Source organism: Bos taurus, chromosome 3 (assembly GCF_002263795.3).
Source record: "Bos taurus isolate L1 Dominette 01449 registration number 42190680 breed Hereford chromosome 3, ARS-UCD2.0, whole genome shotgun sequence".
In the NCBI taxonomy this organism is placed as follows: domain Eukaryota; kingdom Metazoa; phylum Chordata; class Mammalia; order Artiodactyla; family Bovidae; genus Bos; species Bos taurus.
Window position 1 is genome coordinate 52,024,905 of NC_037330.1, and position 23,253 is coordinate 52,048,157.

At 35.1% G+C, this 23,253-nt stretch overlaps 1 protein-coding gene across 4 annotated transcripts in view; it reads left to right on the forward strand.

Annotated features, from left to right (window-relative positions):
- The window catches only part of HFM1 (helicase for meiosis 1), a 108,863-nt gene that overhangs the window by 44,023 nt on the left and 41,587 nt on the right, over positions 1 to 23,253 (forward strand). For all 4 annotated transcript variants that reach the window (XM_059882576.1, XM_059882582.1, XM_059882575.1 and 1 more), the window contains exons 20-27: positions 7,538 to 7,629; positions 9,055 to 9,161; positions 9,255 to 9,302; positions 15,365 to 15,462; positions 15,551 to 15,679; positions 21,547 to 21,632; positions 21,932 to 22,015; positions 22,140 to 22,297. In XM_059882576.1, the coding sequence (XP_059738559.1) occupies positions 7,538 to 7,629; positions 9,055 to 9,161; positions 9,255 to 9,302; positions 15,365 to 15,462; positions 15,551 to 15,679; positions 21,547 to 21,632; positions 21,932 to 22,015; positions 22,140 to 22,297 (802 nt within the window). The remainder of the gene's footprint in view (positions 1 to 7,537; positions 7,630 to 9,054; positions 9,162 to 9,254; positions 9,303 to 15,364; positions 15,463 to 15,550; positions 15,680 to 21,546; positions 21,633 to 21,931; positions 22,016 to 22,139; positions 22,298 to 23,253) is intronic.

Consider the following 23,253-nt stretch of genomic DNA (forward strand, 5'->3'; position numbering starts at 1 on the left):
CCATGGGGTCGCAGAGTGGGACACGACTGAGCAACCTCACTTTCACTTTTCACTTTCATGCATTGGAGAAGGAAATGGCAACCCACTCCAGTGTTCTTGACTGGAGGATCCCAGGGACAGGGGAGCCTGGTGGGCTGCTGTCTATGGGGTCACACAGAGTTGGACATGACTGAGGCGACTTAGCAGCAGCAGCAGAGGATTGAAAAGTTCAAATCTTTGGGTTGCTTCAGTGACATTGTAACTCTTGTAGCTAACATTTTACCAATTCTTACTTCTTCAAACAAGGCTTATGAAGATGGTTAGTTAGGTGCCTTCTCTTTCTCTCTCTGTCTCTGCCTCTCTCTTTTTGATTCTATATAGGGTATAATAGAAGCAAGAAAGAGTGTTTTGTAGTTTTTAGCACACATGATTAGAAGTTTCTTGGGGAAAAATATCGACTTCATTGTACTTTGCCTAATAAAATTGGGAAGCATAGAAAAGTTTGAAAAAATCAATATATGACTATCTAACTTTGCATGTATCCTTCTATTTTTAAATGCGTTTTTATGTACTTGCAACCATACCATAGCAATGTATGATTTTGTGTCATGCTCCCTAACTCTCAGCCACAGATTTATAACATTTTTTTCCTTCTCCCGTGGTCTTCATTTTGGTAAATCTGTTTGTGAGAATTACCTTCTTTGTATTCTAGGATGTCTCACTGAGGAGGCATGAGAATCACTAATATAACTTCTTCCTTTTTTATTTTTAACCCTGTCATTTTATTTAAAAAAAATTTTATTGGCATATAGTTGCTTTACAATGTTATATTTCAGTTTCTACTGTACAGCAAAGTGAATCAGCTATACATATACATATTAATATATTCCCTCTTTTTTGGATTTCTTTCCCATTTAGGTCACCACAGAGTATTGAGTAGAGTTCCCTGTGCTATACAATAGGAGGGAAAACTAATATAACTTCATCATCTATTCTTTATATACTTTAATTCTCAAGAATCTTATTCCCACTGTCATTCTTTCCCTGTGGAACTTCTCGAATCCACTGATACCATTTCTTCTGCCTTTAAACATACCTAATAAATGATATATATATATATATATACTATTTGCTGTCTTTCTCCATCATCAGTGAATACTACTTGATTAATTTTATTCTTTTTAACTTGCTTTTGATTCTATTTTTTCTGCTTCTTTAATGAATTTCTGTTTGCTAACTTTTTTTGCCTTACTATGGGCTTCTTAAACATGCAGATGTTGGACCTTTATTCTCAGTTTATGATAATTTCTTTGAAAACATAATTTACTTTCACAGGTTAAGCTATAGTCATTATGTAATTGTGGTTTTGATCTAGGTCTTTTACCTTTACTATAACATTTGACCATTAATTTTCTATTGGAAATCTTTTCTTACATATGTGACATGAAATTTGACACTTGGAAGCATATAACCGTTAATTTGACCTGGAATATTGTACAATGATATGAACATAAAATCTTTGTTTCAAATACCTGGATTTCAGTTCCATTTCTGCCACTATGCTAGCTGGGACCTTAAACTCACTGAGCCTTAGTACTAATATATATCTGCAAAATAAGAATATATATTACAAGAATATATAATATATATATTTACCTTATTAGGTTGTTATGATGATCAAATGGGATAATGAACATTTATAGGAAAAAAAATTCTGAAAACGTGAGTTGTTGCTCTCTTTTGTCCAAGGTTAGGAAAATATCTCTACTTGCCCCTCCTTCTCAATAGCCTAACCAGTTTGTTAAGCCTGAAATTATAAAATGTTTGATGTCTTTGGTTTCTCTTTCATTCCTCACTCATTGCATGACTAGGCAGGATGTGTCCAAAAGGACAATCCAGTCTTGGAGCTGAAAATATTCCCTATCACATAGCAGGGTAATGTTTCCTAAGTCTGGTTGGGTTAACTACTTACTCTCAAAATCATCTAAGAGTGCTGTTATGTTAAAAATGAAACTAATGAGCCCTACTCCAGACTTAAAATCCTCAACTTCTAGGAGTAACACCTGGTAATTTAGATTTTAAGCTTGAACCCTGGATGCATATTTTGCACATAAAATTGAGAACTACTGCCCTGGGAGTGATATTTCAATAAATAGTATAGTGAAAATCTATTCAGATCTTTGTGTCATACTCACAGTTTATCTCAATGTGTATTCTGAAGGTGTGGGGAAGAGATTCCAAACTGAAATAGAGAATGCAGTTTTACTCTAAACTATCTTCTTTAGGAAAATCATGGGGTTCAATGACATATTAAATGTGCTAAGAAGAAAGGCAGTAAGAAAGAGCCAAAATTAGTTAGCCTAGGGTTTTTACATTTTTATTTGCCCAGAGAAATCTTTTAAATGGAATATCCATTAATATTGCAAAGAACACTAATGTTCTATCAGTGTATAGTGTATCAATTCAATGTTAGTGTTATCCAGAAACATCCTTACAAACACACCCAGCATAATATTTGACCAAGTATCTGGGCAGCTTATGGCCCAGTTAAGTTGACACATAAAATTTAGCATCACAGCAGCTTAACATAAAATATACTTTCTAGCTGAATGCAGCTGAATTCTCAGAAGAATTATTGTGCATGATGCCCTTTTACATACTCCTCTGTGCTGAGGTTGGTCATATATTCTGCTTTGAAAACATATATTATGCAATTCCCAATCATTGGATATTTTGTCCTTTGTGTTTATTAACTCAGCATCCTCAACTCTTGTTACACCCTAAACCATTAAGTTAGTTTAAACACACACACAGTGTTATATATACATTAATGTACGTATTTCTTTATGAGGAATTTAACATGTATTTTTAACTGTGCTAGTATTTTTATTAGGATTATTTAGGTTAGTTCTTTTGATACAATGTTGTATGAATTTGTTGTTTGCCTCAATACTTTTTTTCCATAAGCATTGTTATTTTTCATATGCAGTTTTATATGAGAATTTATAGGAATGCATATACTATGTATTTATAGGAAATAAAGGTTTACATAAAAATATAGGAATACTATGTATTTAAGGACAAGAATTTTTATTAACTGGTTTGTAATAGTTTTGTTATCAATCAGTTTGTTTATTTTCTAATTCCCACTATTTCTTCTTTGACTTATGGATTATTTGGAAATCTGGTTTGTAACTTCTGTACATCTGATGGTTTTCTAATTATTTTTCTTTTCTAGTTTCATTGTTACTCCAGTACTTTTGCCTAAAAAATCCCATGGACGGAGGAGCCTGGTAGGCTGCAGTCCATGGGGTTGCTAGAGTCGGACACAACTGAGCAACTTCACTTTCACTTTTCACTTTCATGCATTGGAGAAGGAAATGGCAACCCACTCCAGTGTTCTTGCCTGGAGGATCCCAGGGACAGGGAAGCCTGGTGGGCTGCTGTCTATGGGGTCGCACAGAGTCGGACAGGACTGGAGAGACTTAGCAGCAGCAGTTTCATTGTTACTGTTCTTGACATGTGATGCAGTTGCTTTGTATCAGATAATGGTCTCTGTATGATTTCAGTCTTTTGAGATTTCTTGAGACTTGTTTTATGGACCCGTATGTGGTCAGTTTTTATAAATTTTGAGTGTGCTTATTCTTTTGGTCTTAAGTTCCCTCCCAGATAAATATCATGTTAGTTCTTTGATGATTAGTAAAAGATATTTCATGTATTTCATTTTTCTGATTTGGTTGCCTTCAGCAGAGGGATTGGTTCATAATTACTTTGTTGTTGTTGTTCAGTTCCTCAGTCATGTCTGACTCTTCATGCCTCCATGAACTGCAGCATGCCAGGCTTCCTGGCACCTAACGAACTGGGGAGTTAATCTTTCAATGTCATATCTTTTTGCCTTTTCATACTGTTCATGGAGTTCTCAAGGCAAGAATGTTGAAGTGGTTTTGCCATCATGATTACTAAGCCTACTATTAATGTGGGTGGATGCTCTTTACATATTATTTCTAATTAATTCTTTTTTATGACTTCATGATCCTTTGCTATTATTTTCTTTTATCTCTTTGAGTATTTTTTAAATTAAATTTTAGTCTATATGTTCCAGTAATTCTACTTCTTGCTTTTGCCTTTTTAATTTGTAATCATAATACTCAAGTATCTAGGTATTTTTATCTGTATGCTTGTGTTCTTGTCTGGGTTTTTAGCTCTTCTGCCTGCTAATGTATATGGAAGAAGGGCTCAAAAGACCAAGTCTTATTTTGTGCAAATTTAAGGATTAACAACCTAATGAAAATGGACAGTAACTGCAAAAAGCACAGAAAGTCATTCAACTGGGATGCAAATCTTACCTCTATGAAGGAGAGAGAAGGAAGGAAGGAGGAAAGGAAGGAAAGATAAAAGGAAGGAGAATTTTGTCCTGCAATGCAGTCCTAAGACCATTCGGCAAAGTTGATGGGGAATCTTCAATTCAAAGTTGCCCATCCAAGGAGTCCCATTAAGGTCTACATTAATATTCCTGCCATGCCCGGTCATTTGTTTGGAGCATCTCATGAGAAGTGTAATCTTGGTGTGTACATAGTGATAGATTCAGAACACAGCAGCTGGGACCATCCATCAGAGCACTTCTTGCAGTAGGAGATATGAGAGGTGTATTCTCATCACCTCTAGTTCCCTTCCCTCACTCCAACTCTATGACTTTTATTTTGAAATACCCTATATTTGCTACTATGAAAATATTTATCATTCAAAAACTATATTGATAGCGAGTTGTCTCTTTATTTTCTCTCTTCACTTGCAATTCTTTTAAAATTCTTTCCATTCTGTCTCCCTTGACTCATTTTCTTCATAGTTTCATTTCTAGGTTATTTATATACCTTAGCTAGGTAACTTTCATTCTTACTAATCAGCCAGCAAATATAAGCCTTTTCTCAAAAACTTTCATTTTCTCCAGAAGGGAGATCAGATCAGATCAGATCAGATCAGTCGCCCAGTCGTGTCTGACTCTTTGCGACCCCATGAATCACAGCACACCAGGCCTCCCTGTCCATCACCAACTCCCGGAGTTCACTCAGACTCATGTCCATCGAGTCAGTGATGCCATCCAGCCATCTCATCCTCTGTCGTCCCCTTCTCCTCTTGCCCCCAATCCCTCCTAGCATCAGAGTCTTTTCCAATGAGTCAACTCTTCGCATGAGGTGGCCAAAGTACTGGAGTTTCAGCTTCAGCATCATTCCTTCCAAAGAAATCCCAGGGCTGATCTCCTTCAGAATGTACTGGTTGGATCTCTTTGCAGTCCAAGGGACTCTCAAGAGTCTTCTCCAACACCACAGTTCAAAAGCATCAATTCTTTGGCGCTCAGCCTTCTTCACAGTCCAACTCTCACATCCATGCATGACCACAGGAAAAACCATAGCCTTGACTAGACGAACCTTTGTTGGCAAAGTAATGTCTCTGCTTTTGAATATGCTATCTAGGTTGGTCATAACTTTCCTTCCAAGGAGTAAGCGTCTTTTAATTTCATGGCTTCAGTCACCATCTGCAGTGATTTTGGAGCCCCAAAAAATAAAGTCTGACACTGTTTCCACTGTTTCCCCATCTATTTCCCATGAAGTGATGGGACCAGATGCCATGATCTTCGTTTTCTGAATGTTGAGCTTTAAGCCAACTTTTTCACTCTCCACTTTCACTTTCATCAAGAGGCTTTTGAGTTCCTCTTTACTTTCTGCCATAAGGGTGGTGTCATCTGCATATCTGAGGTTATTGATATTTCTCCAGGCAATCTTGATTCCAGCTTGTGTTTCTTCCAGTCCAGCAGTTCTCATGATGTACTATGCATAGAAGTTAAATAAACAGGGTGACAATATACAGCCTTGACGAACTCCTTTTCCTATTTGGAACCAGTCTGTTGTTCCATGTCCAGTTCTAACTGTTGCTTCCTGACCTGCATACAAATTTCTCAAGAGGCAGATCAGGTGGGGAGATACCCTATAGTAATTTATAAACATCTAGGCTAAGAAGGGGCTTCCCAGGTGACTCGTGGTGAACCCGCCTGCCAATGCAGGAGACATAAGAGACACGGGTTCGATCCCTAGGTCAGGAAGATCCCCTGGAGGAGGGCATGGCAACCCACTCCAGTACTCTTTGCCTGGAGAATCCCATGGACAGAGAAGCCTGGTGGGTTGCAGTTCATAGGGTCACACAGAGTCAGACATGACTGAAGCAACTTAGCACAACACAGCACAGGATAAGAGGAGCATGGCTCAGGTGGTAAAGAATCCGCCTGCAATGCAGGAGACCTGGGTTGAGAAGATCCCCTGGAGAAGGGAATGGCTTCTCACTCCAGTATTCTGGCCTGGAGAATGCTATGGACTGTATGGTCCGTGGGATCACAAAGAGTCGGACAAGACTGAGCAACTTTCACTTTCAAATATAATGTATACTAGTTCCCTTGGTAGTCATATTCTCACTGTCTCACATACAGCTCTTAGAATCTCACTTTTATGAACCACTACATTACTCATGTTTTGGCTGAACATGTTCACTAGACTCCTGAGAAAGTGGCTATTCCTGAGTCTAAGTTCTGTCCACTGTACCTTGTTCTTGATGGCTCTAAGTGATGGAATGTCACATTCTTTATTCTTCAGCAAAACCTGTAGCACATAGGTAAATAATAGACCTTACCTTGAGAAGCAGAATACCATTTTCCTCTTCTCAGCTGTTTTCTGTGTGTTCACAAGACTTGAAATTCTTTGTGCTGTTTTTGACAACTTATAATTGAAGCCAGTAACCTTTTAAATGAATTCCATTTCATCAATTACTTATCCTCACTCTGCCCATCCTCCTACCCTCAGCCAACCTAATGTTTTATTTCTAAAACAATTTAGTTTCAAATTCCAATTTCATTAAAATAATGCTGAAGAATTTTAAGTGGTGTCTTTTGTACCTGATGCTATTAAAGGCACAGTTCAGTTCAGTCGCTCAGTCGTGTCCGACTCTTTGTGACCCCATGAATTGCAGCATGCCAGGCCTCCCTGTCCATCACCAACTCCCAGAGTTCACTCAGACTCACGTCCATCGAGTTAGTGATGCCATCCAGCCATCTCATCCTCTGTCGTCCCTTTCTCCTCCTGCCCCCAATCCCTCCCAGCATCAGAGTCTTTTCCAATGAGTCAACTCTTCACAGGAGGTGGCCAAAGTACTGGAGTTTCAGCTTCAGCATCATTCCTTCCAAAGAAATCCCAGGGCTGATCTCCTTCAGAATGGACTAGTTAGATCTCTTTGCAGTCCAAGGGACTCTCAAGAGTCTTCTCCAACACCAAAGTTCAAAAGCATCAATTTTTTGGCGCTCAGCCTTCTTCACAGTCCAACTCTCACATCCATACATGACTACTGGAAAAACCATAGCCTTGACTAGACAGACCTTTGTTGGCAAAGTAATGTCTCTGCTTTTGAATATGCTATCTAGGTTGGTCATAAGCTAAAGAAATGTGTGTTAAACTGATGAAAATGCAAGTTGTATCAGCTGATTTGGAATGTTTATTTTTTCCATCTCTCTCTACAGAGGCAGGAAGATTGATGGCTTGGTATTATATTACATTTGAGACAGTGAAGAAATTTTGTACAATGAGTGGAAAAGAAACTTTATCAGATCTGGTAAATTAATTTTCACAAGAAAATAAGTATACTGTGATATAGTATAAAATAGTATTGGGGGAAACAACTTATTTGTATATCTCCTGCAATTTAAGAATAAATGAGCAGAAAAGAAAGCATTTCTAGTAGTGCATATATTTTCCTCTTTATTTGCCTTTAATTGTAAAATATGGAATATTACTCCTTAGAATATATTTCCAACAGCATCTTTGTATTAAGGCTAAGAAAATTTATATACATACCCGAAGAAAGGATAGCAGCTACCTTTCAACTTATGTGATAATTCTGATTACCTTGGTAGTGGCTACCAAATATAGTATGTTGAGAAAGATTCCAAGATGGTGTGGCATGATATATTAGGAAAGTCTGCCATGAATGAAAGACACATGCCTCTTACTTGCAACTCTTCCCTAAATCCTTTGCATCAGGATAACAATAACTGTAGAAAGAGAATAGTATTGGTGATAGGCCAGAAAAAATAACTAATTTTGGAGAAAATGGGAATTAAAAACAGGCTATCCTAAAATATTGCCAGTGGGGTACCTTTGTAGCTACAGCAGTGAATAAAAGCATAGTCATATTTTTGGCACCTGTAACTATATTGCTCCTTCCTTCCTTAACTGGGAATATGAACATGAAACATGACTTTTATATTTATTCTCAAATTTAAACTATTTAAAATATCTAAGTTGATTATTGCAATAAGATCATTATATTGATACTAAAAATTGTACAAAAGTTGATGAGTAGAAGGCTTGTATTTTCATGTAAATACTCTTCTAATTTACTTTTTATTGAAGTATAGTTGATTTACAGTGTTGTGTTGAATATTATTCTTAACTGAGAAGAAATCAAGAGTTAACATTAACCCATCTGATTTTGAGTTCTGTAAGTGTAAAAGAGAATTAGAATTAGAAAAGGTGCTAGTTTCATTTTACAGGTGTGAGAACTCAAAGCAGAGTGCTTTGCTCAAAATCATCTGGGAGAATTAGGTAGGTTCTTGAATACAAATTTCTTTATACCAACATCATTCTTTTTCATTAAAAAATTATCCTCAGTAAGTATAACCATTTGCAAACTATAGAAGCCTGAACAATAATATAACAGTAGTAATAGTGGTAGTAATGAAATCTTCATTTATTAAGTGCTTATCATATGGTACATGCTAGGCTGAATATTTTAAATTTCATCTTGTTAATCTTTACAATCTTATTGGTATAGAGCCAGTGTGTAGCAGAGTGTCTGGCATATATAACAGGTGTTTGTAAATATTTGTCAGTGAATGAATGAATCCTTAAAGAGGCAAAATGTGCTAAATGTGATGTCCCAAAGCAGCATTAAAAATAAATAAGTACAGAAAAATAAATGAGAGAAAAGAAGTAAAGAATGGACATAACCAAATGAACAAATGCTGAAATTTTATAGGTCACAATGATAGCCAGCTGCAAGGAATTTCTAGATGTACAATTAAGAATAAATGAAAAGAAAGCATTGAATACTTTGAACAAAGATCCAAATCGGACAACTATCAGGTACAGAAATTAAATGTTTTAAATAATTTTTAAAAAGGTTTCATTCAGCTACAATAAGTAATAATAATAAAAGTTTGCCTTGTTTATTTCCAGATTTCCAATGGAAGGAAGGATTAAAACAAGAGAAATGAAAGTAAATTGGTAAAGAAAATTAATTGTTAAATGTCTTAAAATATTGATTACTTGTCCATGATTCATATTTATGAAGGTATTTTATAAGTTTAAAACATTTTAAATTTGTTTCCTTAATACAAAGAAAGAACATTTACATAAGAATGAGGAGTCAGCATGCAGATGTAAAATTAATTTCTCCAAACTCCCAAGTCTTTAATTTAAAAAGATAACTTGTGAATTTTTAAATCAACAAACACTGAGAGTGTGATCTGTTGAGGCATGGTAGACAATAGAAAGAAGATGTGCTTCTCATCTACAAGAACTTTCAAGTTGGCTTGAATGAGAACCATGTGTATAAAAATAATTGACGGTATGAAAACACATATAGTAAGTGTCTGTAGAACATTAATGATATTCTGCTGCTGCTGCTGCTAAGTCGCTTCAGTCGTGTCCGACTCTGTGCGACCCCAGAGACGGCAGCCCACCAGGCTCCCCCGTCCCTGGGATTCTCCAGGCAAGAACACTGGAGTGGGTTGCCATTTCCTTCTCCAATGTATGAAAGTGAAAAGTGAAAGTGAAGTCGCTCAGTCGTGTCTGACTCTTAGTGACCCCATGGACTGCAGCCCACCAGGCTCCCCCGTCCATGGGATTTTCCAGGCAAGAGTACTGGAGTGGGGTGCCATTGCCTTGGAAAGACATATTAAAAGAAATAACCTGAGTGAAGGAATGCATATGTGATAATGGGGTGACTGTTATGCCAGCAATGGGAAGTCTGTATAGAGGAGAGTAATTGGAAGAGTAAACTAAAATTACATTGTAGCTTTTAATGACTTTACTGGGTTTGCAGTCACACAGGCAATGATACTTTTTCTAGATGCCAAGTGCTTGGTTTTCTAAGTAGCTATATCTTAGTGTTAATCAACTTGATTTAGATCACGTGAGTTCAAGTAAAAATGATTTTTTTTCATGGGGCTCAATAAAACCAGTTGGCCAAAGAATTTCCTTTTGTCTCCTTAGCTAAAGGAAGTCACTCTTTCTCTAGGATACTTCCTAAAGTCTTATTAAACTTTATCTCCCAAATACCTTGACATCTCAGAAACAAACTTCTCACTGTTGTATACTTATTCCTCAGGCAGATCTATAGCTTGGAGGGCAGAAGTTAGTGTTCTGTTTTTTAGCCATATTTCTCTAGAAATTTAAATATCCCTAGAGATCATACAGAACTTAGAGATCATGTACCCAAATCCTCTCATTTTACAAATGAAGTAAGTGATGCCTAGGTAAGTTCTGACTTGCTTGAGGTTATGGTGCTATACTGAGGACAGCTGTAGAATTAGAATCTAGGTCTCTTGAGTGTCACAATGGATTTCTCAATATACCCTGTTGCATTAACTACTGAGTCAAATTAAATCAAGGTATTTTTGCACAAGCATCTTGTTGGGAACACTATATTTGCAATTTTAATGCTTTCACTTACACCTTGCCTTAGATTGGATCATGCATTCTTTTGATTAGGACTATCAGATTCTTAAAATTCATGACTTTCTAATTATTTCTATATGTATCATAGGGCTTCCCAGGTGGCGCACGTAGTAAAGAACCCACCTGCCAGTGCAGGAGATGTAAGAGACCGGGTTCAATTCCTGAGGGTCAAGAAGATCTCCTGAAGGAGGGCATGGCAGCCCACTCCAGTATTCTTGGCTGGAGAGTCCCATGGACAAAGGAGCCTGGAGGGCTACAGTCCATAGGGTTGCAAAGAGTCGACACAACTGAAGCAACTTGGCACACATGCTCACATATGTATCATAAATTAGCTTCCTTTTGTAATTTTCCACCTTATGTCACTACTTGACTAGGAAGAGTGACTGTCTGGGAGGCATTTTCTTAATCTAAAATGTACAGTCTTTTGGTGGGTAATGAAGGCTAATATTTACCACTTTCATGTCTCTCTCATATTCTTATTACTTTGCTGAATATCAGATCAGTTCTTTTACAGCCAGGTGTTAATCCTCTTAATTTTAAAATTTTATCCTTCAACTTTCTGCCCTTTATCACTGTTTTTTAATTTTTCATAATTCTGAGGTCTATCTTCTTCAGGATTAGCTCTGTTTCCTTTGGTATTTGTCAATGAACTTATAGGATGTGTTTCCAAATCAGTGATTTCTTTTCATATTTGTTTCTTCTTATATAATTCTTATATAAATCACCTTTATAATAAATAATGCATAGATTCATTTTTAAAGATTCAAAATTAAAATTTATAAAGCAAAAAATCAGGTCTCCTTTGACCCCCAGAAGTAACTATTATCAGTAGTTTTCTGTGGGTCATTCCAATTTCCTTTCTATTTATTTAGTACATATATATTTAATATGTGCTAATAGACATGTTATGTCTGTATATAAAAAGATCTTACTGTAATTATTGCTCTTGTGATATGAAGATTCTATATCAGTACCTACACATGTTAATCTCATTTATTTTAATACCAATGTATATTTTAACAGCAATGTATTCTATAGTATGAACATACTGTAATTTTTAACCATTCCTTTATTGATGAAGAGTTAGATGGCTTATAAATTTTTGCTATTACAAATAAGGCTGAAATGAACTTCTTTATATTTATGCCATATTTTTCAAGAATTTCCAGGTGAAAGGATATACATGAGAAGATTTAATATTTAATGCAAATTGCATTCAAAAAGCTTCTCTTATTTACAGTTGTCATCCACAGTGTAAAAAGAATGATTCCATACATCCTCCCAATACTTGTTTTGTATCTTTGAAGTTTTGTTAATCTAATGAGTGAAAAATTATATTAAAAAATTTTCAAATCTGTATTCCTGTCTTTCTGCCTTGCTTTCCCACACTTTCACACTGAGTACATGGCTAGAGCCAAGTGCAAAGGAGACAGAGAAATGTCTTGTTGTTACTGTGCCTTTATTAAAATTAGGATTCTGCTATTAAGATGGAAATAGAAAATGAGTGTTACGTAGATAAAGCAGTCTGCCACATATCCTAAGATCATAGGACTTTTCCTATCATCTCTTCTAATACTTTAAAATCATTTGATTTTTATCTAAAGGCTTCTCATAGGTTTGGAGTTAATTTTTATGTGTGATAAGAATTTAATTATATTTCATCCCTGAAAGACAGTCAGGAGTGTTTAATAAATATGTTGTCTTTCTCTCTTTGCTGATTGATTTGGAATGCCATCTTCACATAAACTAAATTCCTAAGGGTGTGATTCTGGACACTTCCTGTTAGTCTGTTTATTTTGTTGCTATGACAATACTACATTGCTTTACTTACTACCATTTTATTGCATGTTTTGTTATCTGGTAAGGCAAGTCCATTCTTACTGTTCTTTAAAAAACATTTTGAATATTCCTGCATTTTTCCTCCCTATGAACTTTAGAATCAGTTTGTCAAGATCTAGGAAAAGGCCTTTTGAAATTGGTTTTATAGATTAGTTTGTGGAAGAATTCTTCTTTCTCGGTACTGAAATCTAAAAGTATGATATCTCTAGCCATCTACTCAGATCTTTCTGTGATATTTTATAACTCATCATTTAGGTTTTATATTTCTTCTTTAATTTTTTTTAATTGGAGGCTCATTACTTTACAATATTGTAGTGATTTTTGCCATACATTGATATGAATCGGACATGGGTGTACATGTGTTCCCCATCCTGAGCCTCCCTCCCACCTCCCTCCCCATCTCATCCCTCAGGGTCATCCCAGTGCACCAGCCCTGAGCACCCTGTCTCATGCATCAAACCTGGACTGGCAATCTCTTTCACATATGATAATATACATGTTTCAGTGCCATTCTCTCAAATTATCTCACCCCCGCCTTCTCCCACAGAGTCCAAAAGTCTGTTCCTTACATCTGTGTCTCTTTTGCCATCTTGCATATAGAGTCATCGTTACCATCTTTCTAAATTCCATATATATGCATTAATATACTCTCTTTGTGCTTTTCTTTCTTACTTCACTCTGTATAATAGGCTCCAGTTTCATCCATCTCATTAGAACTGATTCAAATGTGTTCTTTTTAATCGCTGAGTAATATTCCATTGTGTATATGTACCACAACTTTCTTATCCATTCATCTGCCAATGGACATCTAGGTTGCTTCCATGTCCATAGCTTTGACTATATGGATCTTTGTCGGCAAAGTGATATCTTTGCTTTTTAACACACTGTCTAGGTTTGTCATAGCTTTCCTGCCAGTGCTTTACAATTTTCAGAAGTTTCACACACATGATTTCGTATAATGCCATAATAATTCTATATTCCTCCTACCCTTATATTGCCCTGCCCCCATCTCTCTCCCCACTGGTAATCACCAGTTTGTTCTTTGGATCCATGAATCTGTTTCTTTTTTTTTTTTTTTTTTTGCTTTATTCACTAATTTGTTGTATTTTTTAGATACCACATAAAAGTGATATTATATAATAATTGTCTTTCTCTGTCTGAATTATTTGACTTAGCATGCTGTGCTGTTCTTAGTCGCTCAGTCATGTCCAGCTCTTTGCAACTCCATGGACTGTATCCATCCGTCTATTGATGACTCTTAGGTTGCTTCTGTTTGGGGATTGTAAATAATGCTGCTATGAACACTGGGGTGTATAACCATTTCTAAATAGATGTAACAAAATAATTTTCAGAAGCATATATTGTAGCCAAAAAATAATTAACCTGTTATGTTGTTGTTTAGTCCTGTCTGACTCTTTTGCAACTCCATGGACTGTAGCCTGCTAGGCTTCTCTGTCCATGAGATTTCTGAGGCAGGAATACTGGAGTGGGTTACCATTTCCTTCTCCAGAAGATCTTCCTGACCCAGTGATCAAATCCATGTCTCCTGCATTGGCAGACAAGTCCTTTTTTACTACTGAACCACCAGGGAAGCCCCAATTAGTCTATAGTTTCAGCTATATACATCCATTCTGAGATGTGAGTTAGTTGCTTCTTTCTATTTTCATATATTGTTTACTAAAAGCAAGCCATGAAATATAACTATTCTACCCTTTGTCTTTGTATACCAGTTTTTGATCTTATAAGAGATCCCCCCCCAGAACATACGAGTCTAATGATTTTAGTTAGAATCTTAGGGGGATTTGCATATCAAGGCCTGGTTAGATAAGTAAACAGATAAAAGAGGTAGCAAAGACCTGAGATACAGTAGTTACAATAGATAATAACTCCTTTTCTCCCCTCTTACCACCACTCAAATTTTTATAGCCAAGCAACTGCTTGTTTCTAATAATCAACTAATAAGCTGCTGCTGCATCGCTTCAGTTGTGTCCGACTCTGTGCAACCCCATAGACTGCAGCCCACCAGGCTCCCCCATCCCTGGGATTCACCAGGCAAGAACACTGGAGTGGGTCGCCATTTCCTTCTCCAATGCAGGAAAGTGAAAAGTGAAAGTGAAGTCGCTCAGTCGTGTCTGACTCTTAGCGACCCCATGGACTGCAGCCTAGCAGGCTCCTCTGTCCATGGGATTTTCCAGGCAAGAGTACTGGAGTGGGGTGCCATTGCCTTCTCTGACTAATAAGCTACCAACCTTCAAATGTTGAACAGAATCTTCAGCACCTAACAGGATGCTTTATAAATCAGCAGGCACTTAATAAATATTTGTTGATTATATAAATTGTGTTGTTTTCTATAATACTTATATATAGTAAAGTTCAAAGACAGAGCTGCATTGGAGAAGAATATGGAAACAATTTTAGATGTATTGAGGTGGAAAGAAAAAACAGTCTAAGTGCAAGTGCCCTGTGATCACTTGAAATTTATCAGTCTAGAGATTATAATGAAAGTCTTGAGAAGAAATGAGATTTTTTTTTTGAGAAAAAGAGAGGTTGAGTGAGTAAAGAAGAGTAGAGAAATAAGAACTGACTGAGAGGTTGGGAAGAGAAGTCAACAATGACTTGCAACAATAATGATAAAAGATACAGAGCTGTATAATGTCACAGAAATCAAGGCAGAGAGGAATTTTAAGAAGACAGACTTCAGCCACTGTGTCAAATATTGTGAGATAGTAACTTTTAAAAAGAAATAATGAAATTTCTTCTTTCCCCAGTCTTATTCAGGCTCAGCTAGGATGCATTCCCGTACAAGACTTTGCTTTGACGCAAGATACCGCAAAGATTTTCAGAAATGGCTCACGAATTACAAGATGTATGTTATAGGCTTATTAGATTTTCAGTATTTCCCCAGTAAAATAGTATACTAGATTTAATACTGGAAACTTTTTTTTTTTTTTTAGGGTTATCAGATTTTGTGGCTACTCAAGAAAAGTTTGCGGTATTATTGAACAGTTTGATTTTAGCTAAATGTTTTAGATGTAAACTTTGGGAAAACTCTCCACATGTATCCAAACAGCTGGAAAAAATTGGTAGGTAATGGTACAGGTAGGCAGTGTATCAATGTCTGCAATTTATTTTTGTTTTTCACTGTTAGGAAAATTGTTCTATGATGGTAGACCTTTAAGGAAAAGTGTGCCTATGGGCCTAAGTAAGTTACTGTACTTTCCTTCTCTTGAAAATCTGATTTTCATTTTCTTCTGCTTAAAGAATTCATTTGAAATCAATTTGGAAATCTAACAAAAATGAATACTCTTATTTTAAAAATTGTTTTGAAACCAAGAGTGAAATTTTGTTTTAGTAATTAGGTAACTATATTGTGTTCTTTCTTCTACTTTTATGACTATTTGGTTTTGATCTCAATGACAAGGTACAGAGCTAGCAGTCCTGGTCATTCCTAATTCATTACAAAAAATTATGCCACTTATTTGTATCTTTTCCTCTTTTTTCAGTAACATTTCAATGTTAGTACTGATTTTCATAGAGATACTATAAAATTCTGTAGACAAATTTATTTCCTGTTGGGATCTAGCTCAGAACACGAACTGAAAAACTCTAGAGGGTGCTATTTACAAAGACTGGGATATGCCTCAAACACTTTGGAATTTTCCAGTTTGGTGTCTGGCTTTGTGACCCTACTCCTTCTTAGATAGCTAGGACTCCAAAAAGACAGTTGTTTTTTCATGACTGATAGTCTTATTAACTGTATAACTTTATATGCATCTTGGGGACATTAAAATTTTAGATAATGGGTTGCTAAGGGTTCTCTGATTATTCCTTAGAACAAAGATCTCTAACTATTTTGTGAGGAAGTACTACTTTGTATTTCCTTGACGTTTGAGATCAGTGAGGGAAATCAGTCAGGAGCTGACCAGTCCTGGGAGCTGGGGTGAAGGTGGAGATTGGATCATGTAAGTAAGATCAAAGTAGAAAGTTTCTTGATTAATGGCTCACCTTCCTGTCAGTATATAAGTGGTGGCAAAGCAAATGCCACACCCACTCCACAAATACAAGATTTCTGAATTAGGGAGGAGGTTACATACAACATTTAGGAAATCACAACTTTCAGAAAAATTTGAACTTAGGTAAATGGTTAATAATATTATAGCACTAAAACACTTATCTTAGAAAAGTAGAAAGGTCTCAAAACAGTGATTTCAGTTTCCATGTTATGAGAAAAAGAGCAAATTAAGCCCAAAGTGGGCAGAAAATAAGAAATAATTTTGAAAGAACATAAATAAATTAAAAACAAAAATATAAATGAAACAGAAACATGATTATTTTAAAATCATTAATACTGTAGTCAGACTGATCAAGAAATAAAGAGAAAAGATACAAATTTCCAATAACAAAAATGTGAGATATAACTATAGATCTTATAGATAAAAAAATGATAGAAAGAAAATGTTATAAAACACCTTATATCATTAAATTCCTCAACTTTGATGAAATGGGAAAATTCTTTGAAAACACAAATTGACAGAGTCCACTCAAGAAGAAACAGCATGAGTAGGATATATTTATTAAATAAATTTCTGGTTTAAAACTTACAAAGAAAACCCCATGCATAGAAGGCTACACTGGTGAATTCTACTGAACATTTAAATAAGAAGCAGTATTAATTCTAAACACTTTTTCAGAAAATTTAAAGGGTGGGGGGTGATAGTTCCCAACTCATTCTATGAGGCCAGCATTGCCTTGTTATCAAAACCTAATGAAGACATTCAAGAAAAGGACAGACCAGTAGCTCTTAGTAATATAAATGAATTAATTCTTTATAAAATTTTAACAACTTGGACCAGTGATAAATAAAAGGGGGAACATATCATGGCCAAATGTGGTTTATTCCAGCAATACAAGATGAGTTTACCACTTGATGTCAATCAGTGTAATTTATCATATTAACAAACTAAAAAATACCAGATGGTCATCTCAGTAATGTTAAAAAATTTGACAAGATGCAAAATCCATTTCTAATAAAACTCTCAACAAATTTAAAAAGGAAGGAAATTTCTCAAACTGATGAAGAACATCTATGAAAAACCTATAGCTAACATTATATTTAATAGTGAAAGACTGAATGCTTTACCTCTAAGATCAGGAATGAAATAAGGATGCCCACTGTTACTAATTCCAGTAAACATTATACTAGAGGTTCTAACCAGTACAATCAGCCAAGAAAAAGAAATAAAAAGGGTACAGTTTAGAAAAGAAAGAAGTATACATGTTTTTATTAATACATGATCAGATGGTCATCTGTGTAGAAAATTCCATGGAAGGTAGGAGAGGTTCAGCATGGTTGAAGGATACAAGGTCAATGTGTAAAAATTAATTTTATTTCTACATACTAGTAAGAAAAAATCAGAAGCTAAAATTAGAAAAACTATGCTTTATTAGTTTTCTACTGCCATTATAACAAATTACCACAAACTTTGTGACTTAAAGCACCAGAAATTTATTATCTTTAAAGTTCTATAGATTTCTGATGTGGGTCTCACTAGGATAAAATCAAGGTTTGGCAAGGCTGTTTTCCTTAGGGGTGAATCCATTTTCCTGCCTTCAACTTCTAGAGAATACTTGATTCCTTGATCATAGCCCTTTTCCTCCATCTTCAGAGGCAACAAGTGATCTTAGATTTGGCAGAGATATCTTAGATACAGTGCAAAAGCACAAACTATAAAAGAAAAAAAGTGGATTTAATCAAAACTTAAAACTTTGCTTTTCATAAAATACTGTTAAAGAAGGAGGAGGAAGAAGAGAAAATAAGCCACCAGACTGTAAGAAAATATCTGCAGAACATATATGTTATGGAGGACTTGTACTTAGAATATATAATAAGACAAACCACTGAATAAAACAGTGGGCAAAAGATTGAAACAAACATAATCAAAGAAGATGTGTGTATGGCAAATAAGTACCTGAGAAGATGTTCAACATCATTAGTCATAAGAGAAATGCAAATTAAAATGACAATGTGATACCAATACACATCCACACAATTAAAATTAAATTTGTTAATTTAATTATATTTATCAAAATTTTATTAAATTTATTAATTTAATTTAGCACACTTAAAATTATACAGTACACATAGTACACAATTAAAAATTGACAGAGTGCTGGAGAAAATATGGTTCAACTGGAACTCTCACTGTGGAAATGTAAAATGTTAAAACCACTTTGAAAAACCATTTGATTATTTCTTTAAAAGTTCAGCATAAACCTACCATGCCACGTGGTCCTGTCATGGTTAGGTATCCAAGAGAAATAAAACCATGTAGACACACAATTCTAGTAACAAAGACATTTGAAAACAGCCTAAATATCCATGAACAGGCAAATGGAAATTAGTGTTATATCCCATGGTATGAATATATATACTCAGCAATAAAAAGGCATGAATGTTGACACAAATAACAACATGGATGAATCTTACAATATAATCATACAGAGTAGAAGAAGCCAGACTAATTACATTTAAATGAAAGACTAGAAAATAGAATAGTAATAGAAAGCAGATCAGTGGTTGCTTAGGGACAGTGTGGGAAGGGCAGGACAAATTACAAAGGGGCACAAGAAAACTTTTAGAGGCAATAGTGTTGTTTATTAGCTTGGTTATAGTGATAGTTTTTCATACACAAACACATGAAATCACATGTCAAGTTTATTGTAAATCAGTTATATTCAGTCAATAAAATTGTAAAAATGAAAAAATATTCACTCACCAAATGAGCAAAAACTAAAGTCTTGTGGGGAGATAAAATAAGGTTATGAACATGCTCATGCAGTGTTGGTTGGAGCTTAAGTCTAACGGTGTCAATTAAATTGCACAATCTTTTTAAAACAGCTGTTTCACTAACAGTTAAATTTATAGAAATATTTCCACAAAGGTACAAATATAAATTTGTACAAAGGTACAAATTATTTACCATTGCATAATCTTAAATGATCATGGCATCTGGTTCCATCACTTCATGGGAAATAGATGGGGCAACAGTGGAAACAGTGGCAGACTTTATTTTTTGGGGCTCCAAAATCAATGCAGATGGTGACTGCAGCCATGAAATTAAAAGACACTTACTCCTTGGAAGGAAAGTTATGACCAACCTAGATAGCATATTCAAAAGCAGAGACATTACTTTGCCAACAAAGATCCGTCTAGTCAAGGCTATGGTTTTTCCTGTGGTCATGTGTGGATGTGAGAGTTGGACTGTGAAGAAGGCTGAGCGCTGAAGAATTGATGCCTTTGAACTGTGGTGTTGGAGAAGACTCTTGAGAGTCCCTTGGACTGCAAGGAGTCCAACCAGTCCATTCTGAAGATCAGCCCTGGGATTTCTTTGGAAGGAATGATGCTAAAGCTGAAACTCCAGTACTTTGGCCACCTCATGCGAAGAGTTGACTCATTGGAAAGGACTCTGATGCTGGGAGGGATTGGGGGCAGGAGGAGAAGGGGACGACAGAGGATGAGATGGCTGGATGGCATCACTGACTCGATGGACGTGAGTCTGAGTGAACTCCGGGAGCTGGTGATGGACAGGGAGGCCTGGTGTGCTGCGATTCATGGGGTCGAAAAGAGTCGGACACGACTGAGCGACCGAACTGAACTGAATCTTAAATGCTCACCAGGAGCAAAATGATTAAAGTATGAATTATCCATAAAAATGATTATTAATAAAATTTCACTATATTTGAAGAAGTCAGTCTTTCTGACTTTCTAGAATATTGTCAGTCTGGGCATCAGTTGCATTCTATCCCTTCCAAATTGTTGAACACAAACATGTTTTTCACACTTCCTCAGTACAGCTGAACAGAAAGAAACAAATATTGCCCAGCAAAATTCATGCAATAGAGAAGTGAGAGAATCCAAACAAAAAAGTAAATTGAGCATCAGGAAAAAATAATGAATACAAGTTGATTTTCAACAGTGTTTATCAGCTAAAAATTAAAACTCAGGAAAGGTTTTAAGGGAAAATTGAAATTAAAATTAAGGAATTAAGAATACTAGGAGTTGTGTCTTAGGAATGAGTAAGAGAAATTCTCAAAAATAGTCAGCTTTGAGTAAAGAAAGGAGTATCATACCCTGCCCAGTAATATATGTTCCTTAAACAAGCTTGTACTACTTTGGAAATTTATACTTCTGACAATATTTTCTATTTGAGGATTTGGCTAAATTCATTCATGTGAGTATAAGAATTAAAAATTACAGTTTCTTAAATGCATGAAGAAAGAGAAAATGTACAAAGGCAGAAGAGCTCTTTGTGTTTAAGAGTTCTTTCTGTTTAAGGAGCAAAATTAAAGTTGATGTGGCTGCAGTATAGTCAGCAAGAGGGGAATGGCAAGAAATTAAATTGGAGAGGTAGGCTGTGGTCAAGTCACTAGGTAAGAGAGTTTTAAATTGCCACTTTATTCTAAATGCAATGGAAAGACATTGGAAATTTTAGGCAGAAGAGTAAAATTATCTAAATTAGTACAGCAACAGAGAGAGAACTCAATTTCTAAGACAAATGCTCAGAGAGCCATAGCTTCATAAAGTAATATTCCATCCCTGAATCATGTTGCCTTTAAAAAAAAAAAAACACGAGTATAACCATAAATGTTTCTTGGTACTTGCTCTATGGATGACATAAGGTAAAACTAAGGGGTTGAGACATCACGTGAATCAAAGAATTCCTCTTTATTTTATAAAGCATATGCGTGTTCTATTTGAGTTTGAAAAAATAAATATGAACAACCAAATAATGTCACAGACCAATCAATCCAATTGAGACTATCTTTTTAAAACTTTAAAAATCATTAGTCTGCTCTCAGATTTTATAGTAATGTAGATGTTAAATATTTAAGTGTAGATTTAGTTTAAAACGTATTGTTTAAAAACTACTGTTTGATTAATTTTCCACAGGTATAACATTATCAAATGCTATGGTAAATGCAGGTTTGACTTCCTTTAAAAAAATAGAAGAAACAGATGCAAGGGAACTTGAGCTGGTATTTAATATTTAATTATTCCTAATGTTACTTGAATTCTGTATACATTTCAAAGCCTGACATTTATATCTTTATTTCTACTAAAAAAATGATTTTCCCCATCATAGTCATTAAAATGCCTGACATTTATATCTTTATTTCTACTAAAAAAATGATTTTCCCCATCAGAGTCATTATATATTTTTAATTTAAAATTTTGGGTAATAAGTGTATTAAAACTATTAACTCTAAAAGATATTTTACTAAAAGAGTTTTTAGTGTTATAGTAAGAATATAATGATATAAGTATGTTGTTTTAGATTTTAAATAGACATCCCCCTTTTGGAACTCAGATAAAAGAAACAGTGATGTATCTACCAAAATATGAACTTGAAGTGGAACAGGTAAATATTTTCTATTTTTCATATGTTTTGATTTTCAGGAATAAAGCTACCCATAGCTGATTTGGAACTGAGTATAAGTAGTAAGGTTATTTTTAACACATTTTGTGCCTATCCTTTTTTAAAGATTACAAGATATAGTGATACCATGGCAGAAATATTAGTGACTGTTATATTAAGAAACTTTGAACAGCTACAAACTAAAAGAACAGCATCAAATTCTCACTATGTCACCTTGATCATAGGTGATGCAGATAATCAACTGGTTTTTAAGCACAAAATTATGTAAGTATGAAATTTCTGTTTATTTTATTTTAAAGCATGTATTATAAAAGAAAAATTCTGCTGAAGAAAAGAGTAGTAAAATAATGGTGGGGTCAATTAAATTACATTTTCCTGATTCTATAATGGGACATAGGAAATTGTCTATTAAAGAAGGTATTAATATTAGGTCTGTTTTAGATTATTTAGTACTCAAATTAACGAAGTATAAAGTCATTGGTTTGAAACAAGTAATAGGTGACCTTTAGGAGTAGCTCTAATTCAGTATTGCTGAACTTTCTTATTTTGTTGCTTTTCTCCTATAATTCATGACCTTATTACTCTTTGAGTGCAATCTTCAAAATATGTTTTCTATTTCTGTATTAAAATTTAACTGCTAGAGCCACTATAGGATCCAGGCAACCAGATCCAATAGATGAAGGAGATACCTTGCCTTATATTTTGTTCTGTAGCATATCATTCTATAATTTTCACTTCAGCCTTTTTTCTGATACTCTTATATATTTTCTCCCAGGGGTGTCATAAGCAAATTCTGAGGATAATAGTTGTAGCTGCAACTAATACTTTTTGAGCACTTAGTAAGTTCCAGGTATTGAACTGTTTAATCATTATGTAGGTAGTCTATAGCAAAAACTAGATTCGAAGCCCAGCATTCTGAGTCCAGAGTCTATGCTCCTAAGCATATAATATACCTATGAGTTCAGGATGGTACTAACTGAAATGGGAATCTACTAACTGTTGCCAGTGTACTGGAAGATACTTTCCTAAAACACCCCATGCAAGGATCCTAAAGAGATATGCTTTTCACTGATAATTACTCTCCTGCAACTAGCCTTAATACACTTACAGAGAATATATAATTATATAAATCTTTATTCTCTGTGACAAGTAAATCTAATGACTTTGACTATAGAAGGCTAAAATAAGTTCAATCACAGAATTGACTGCTGGTGATATGA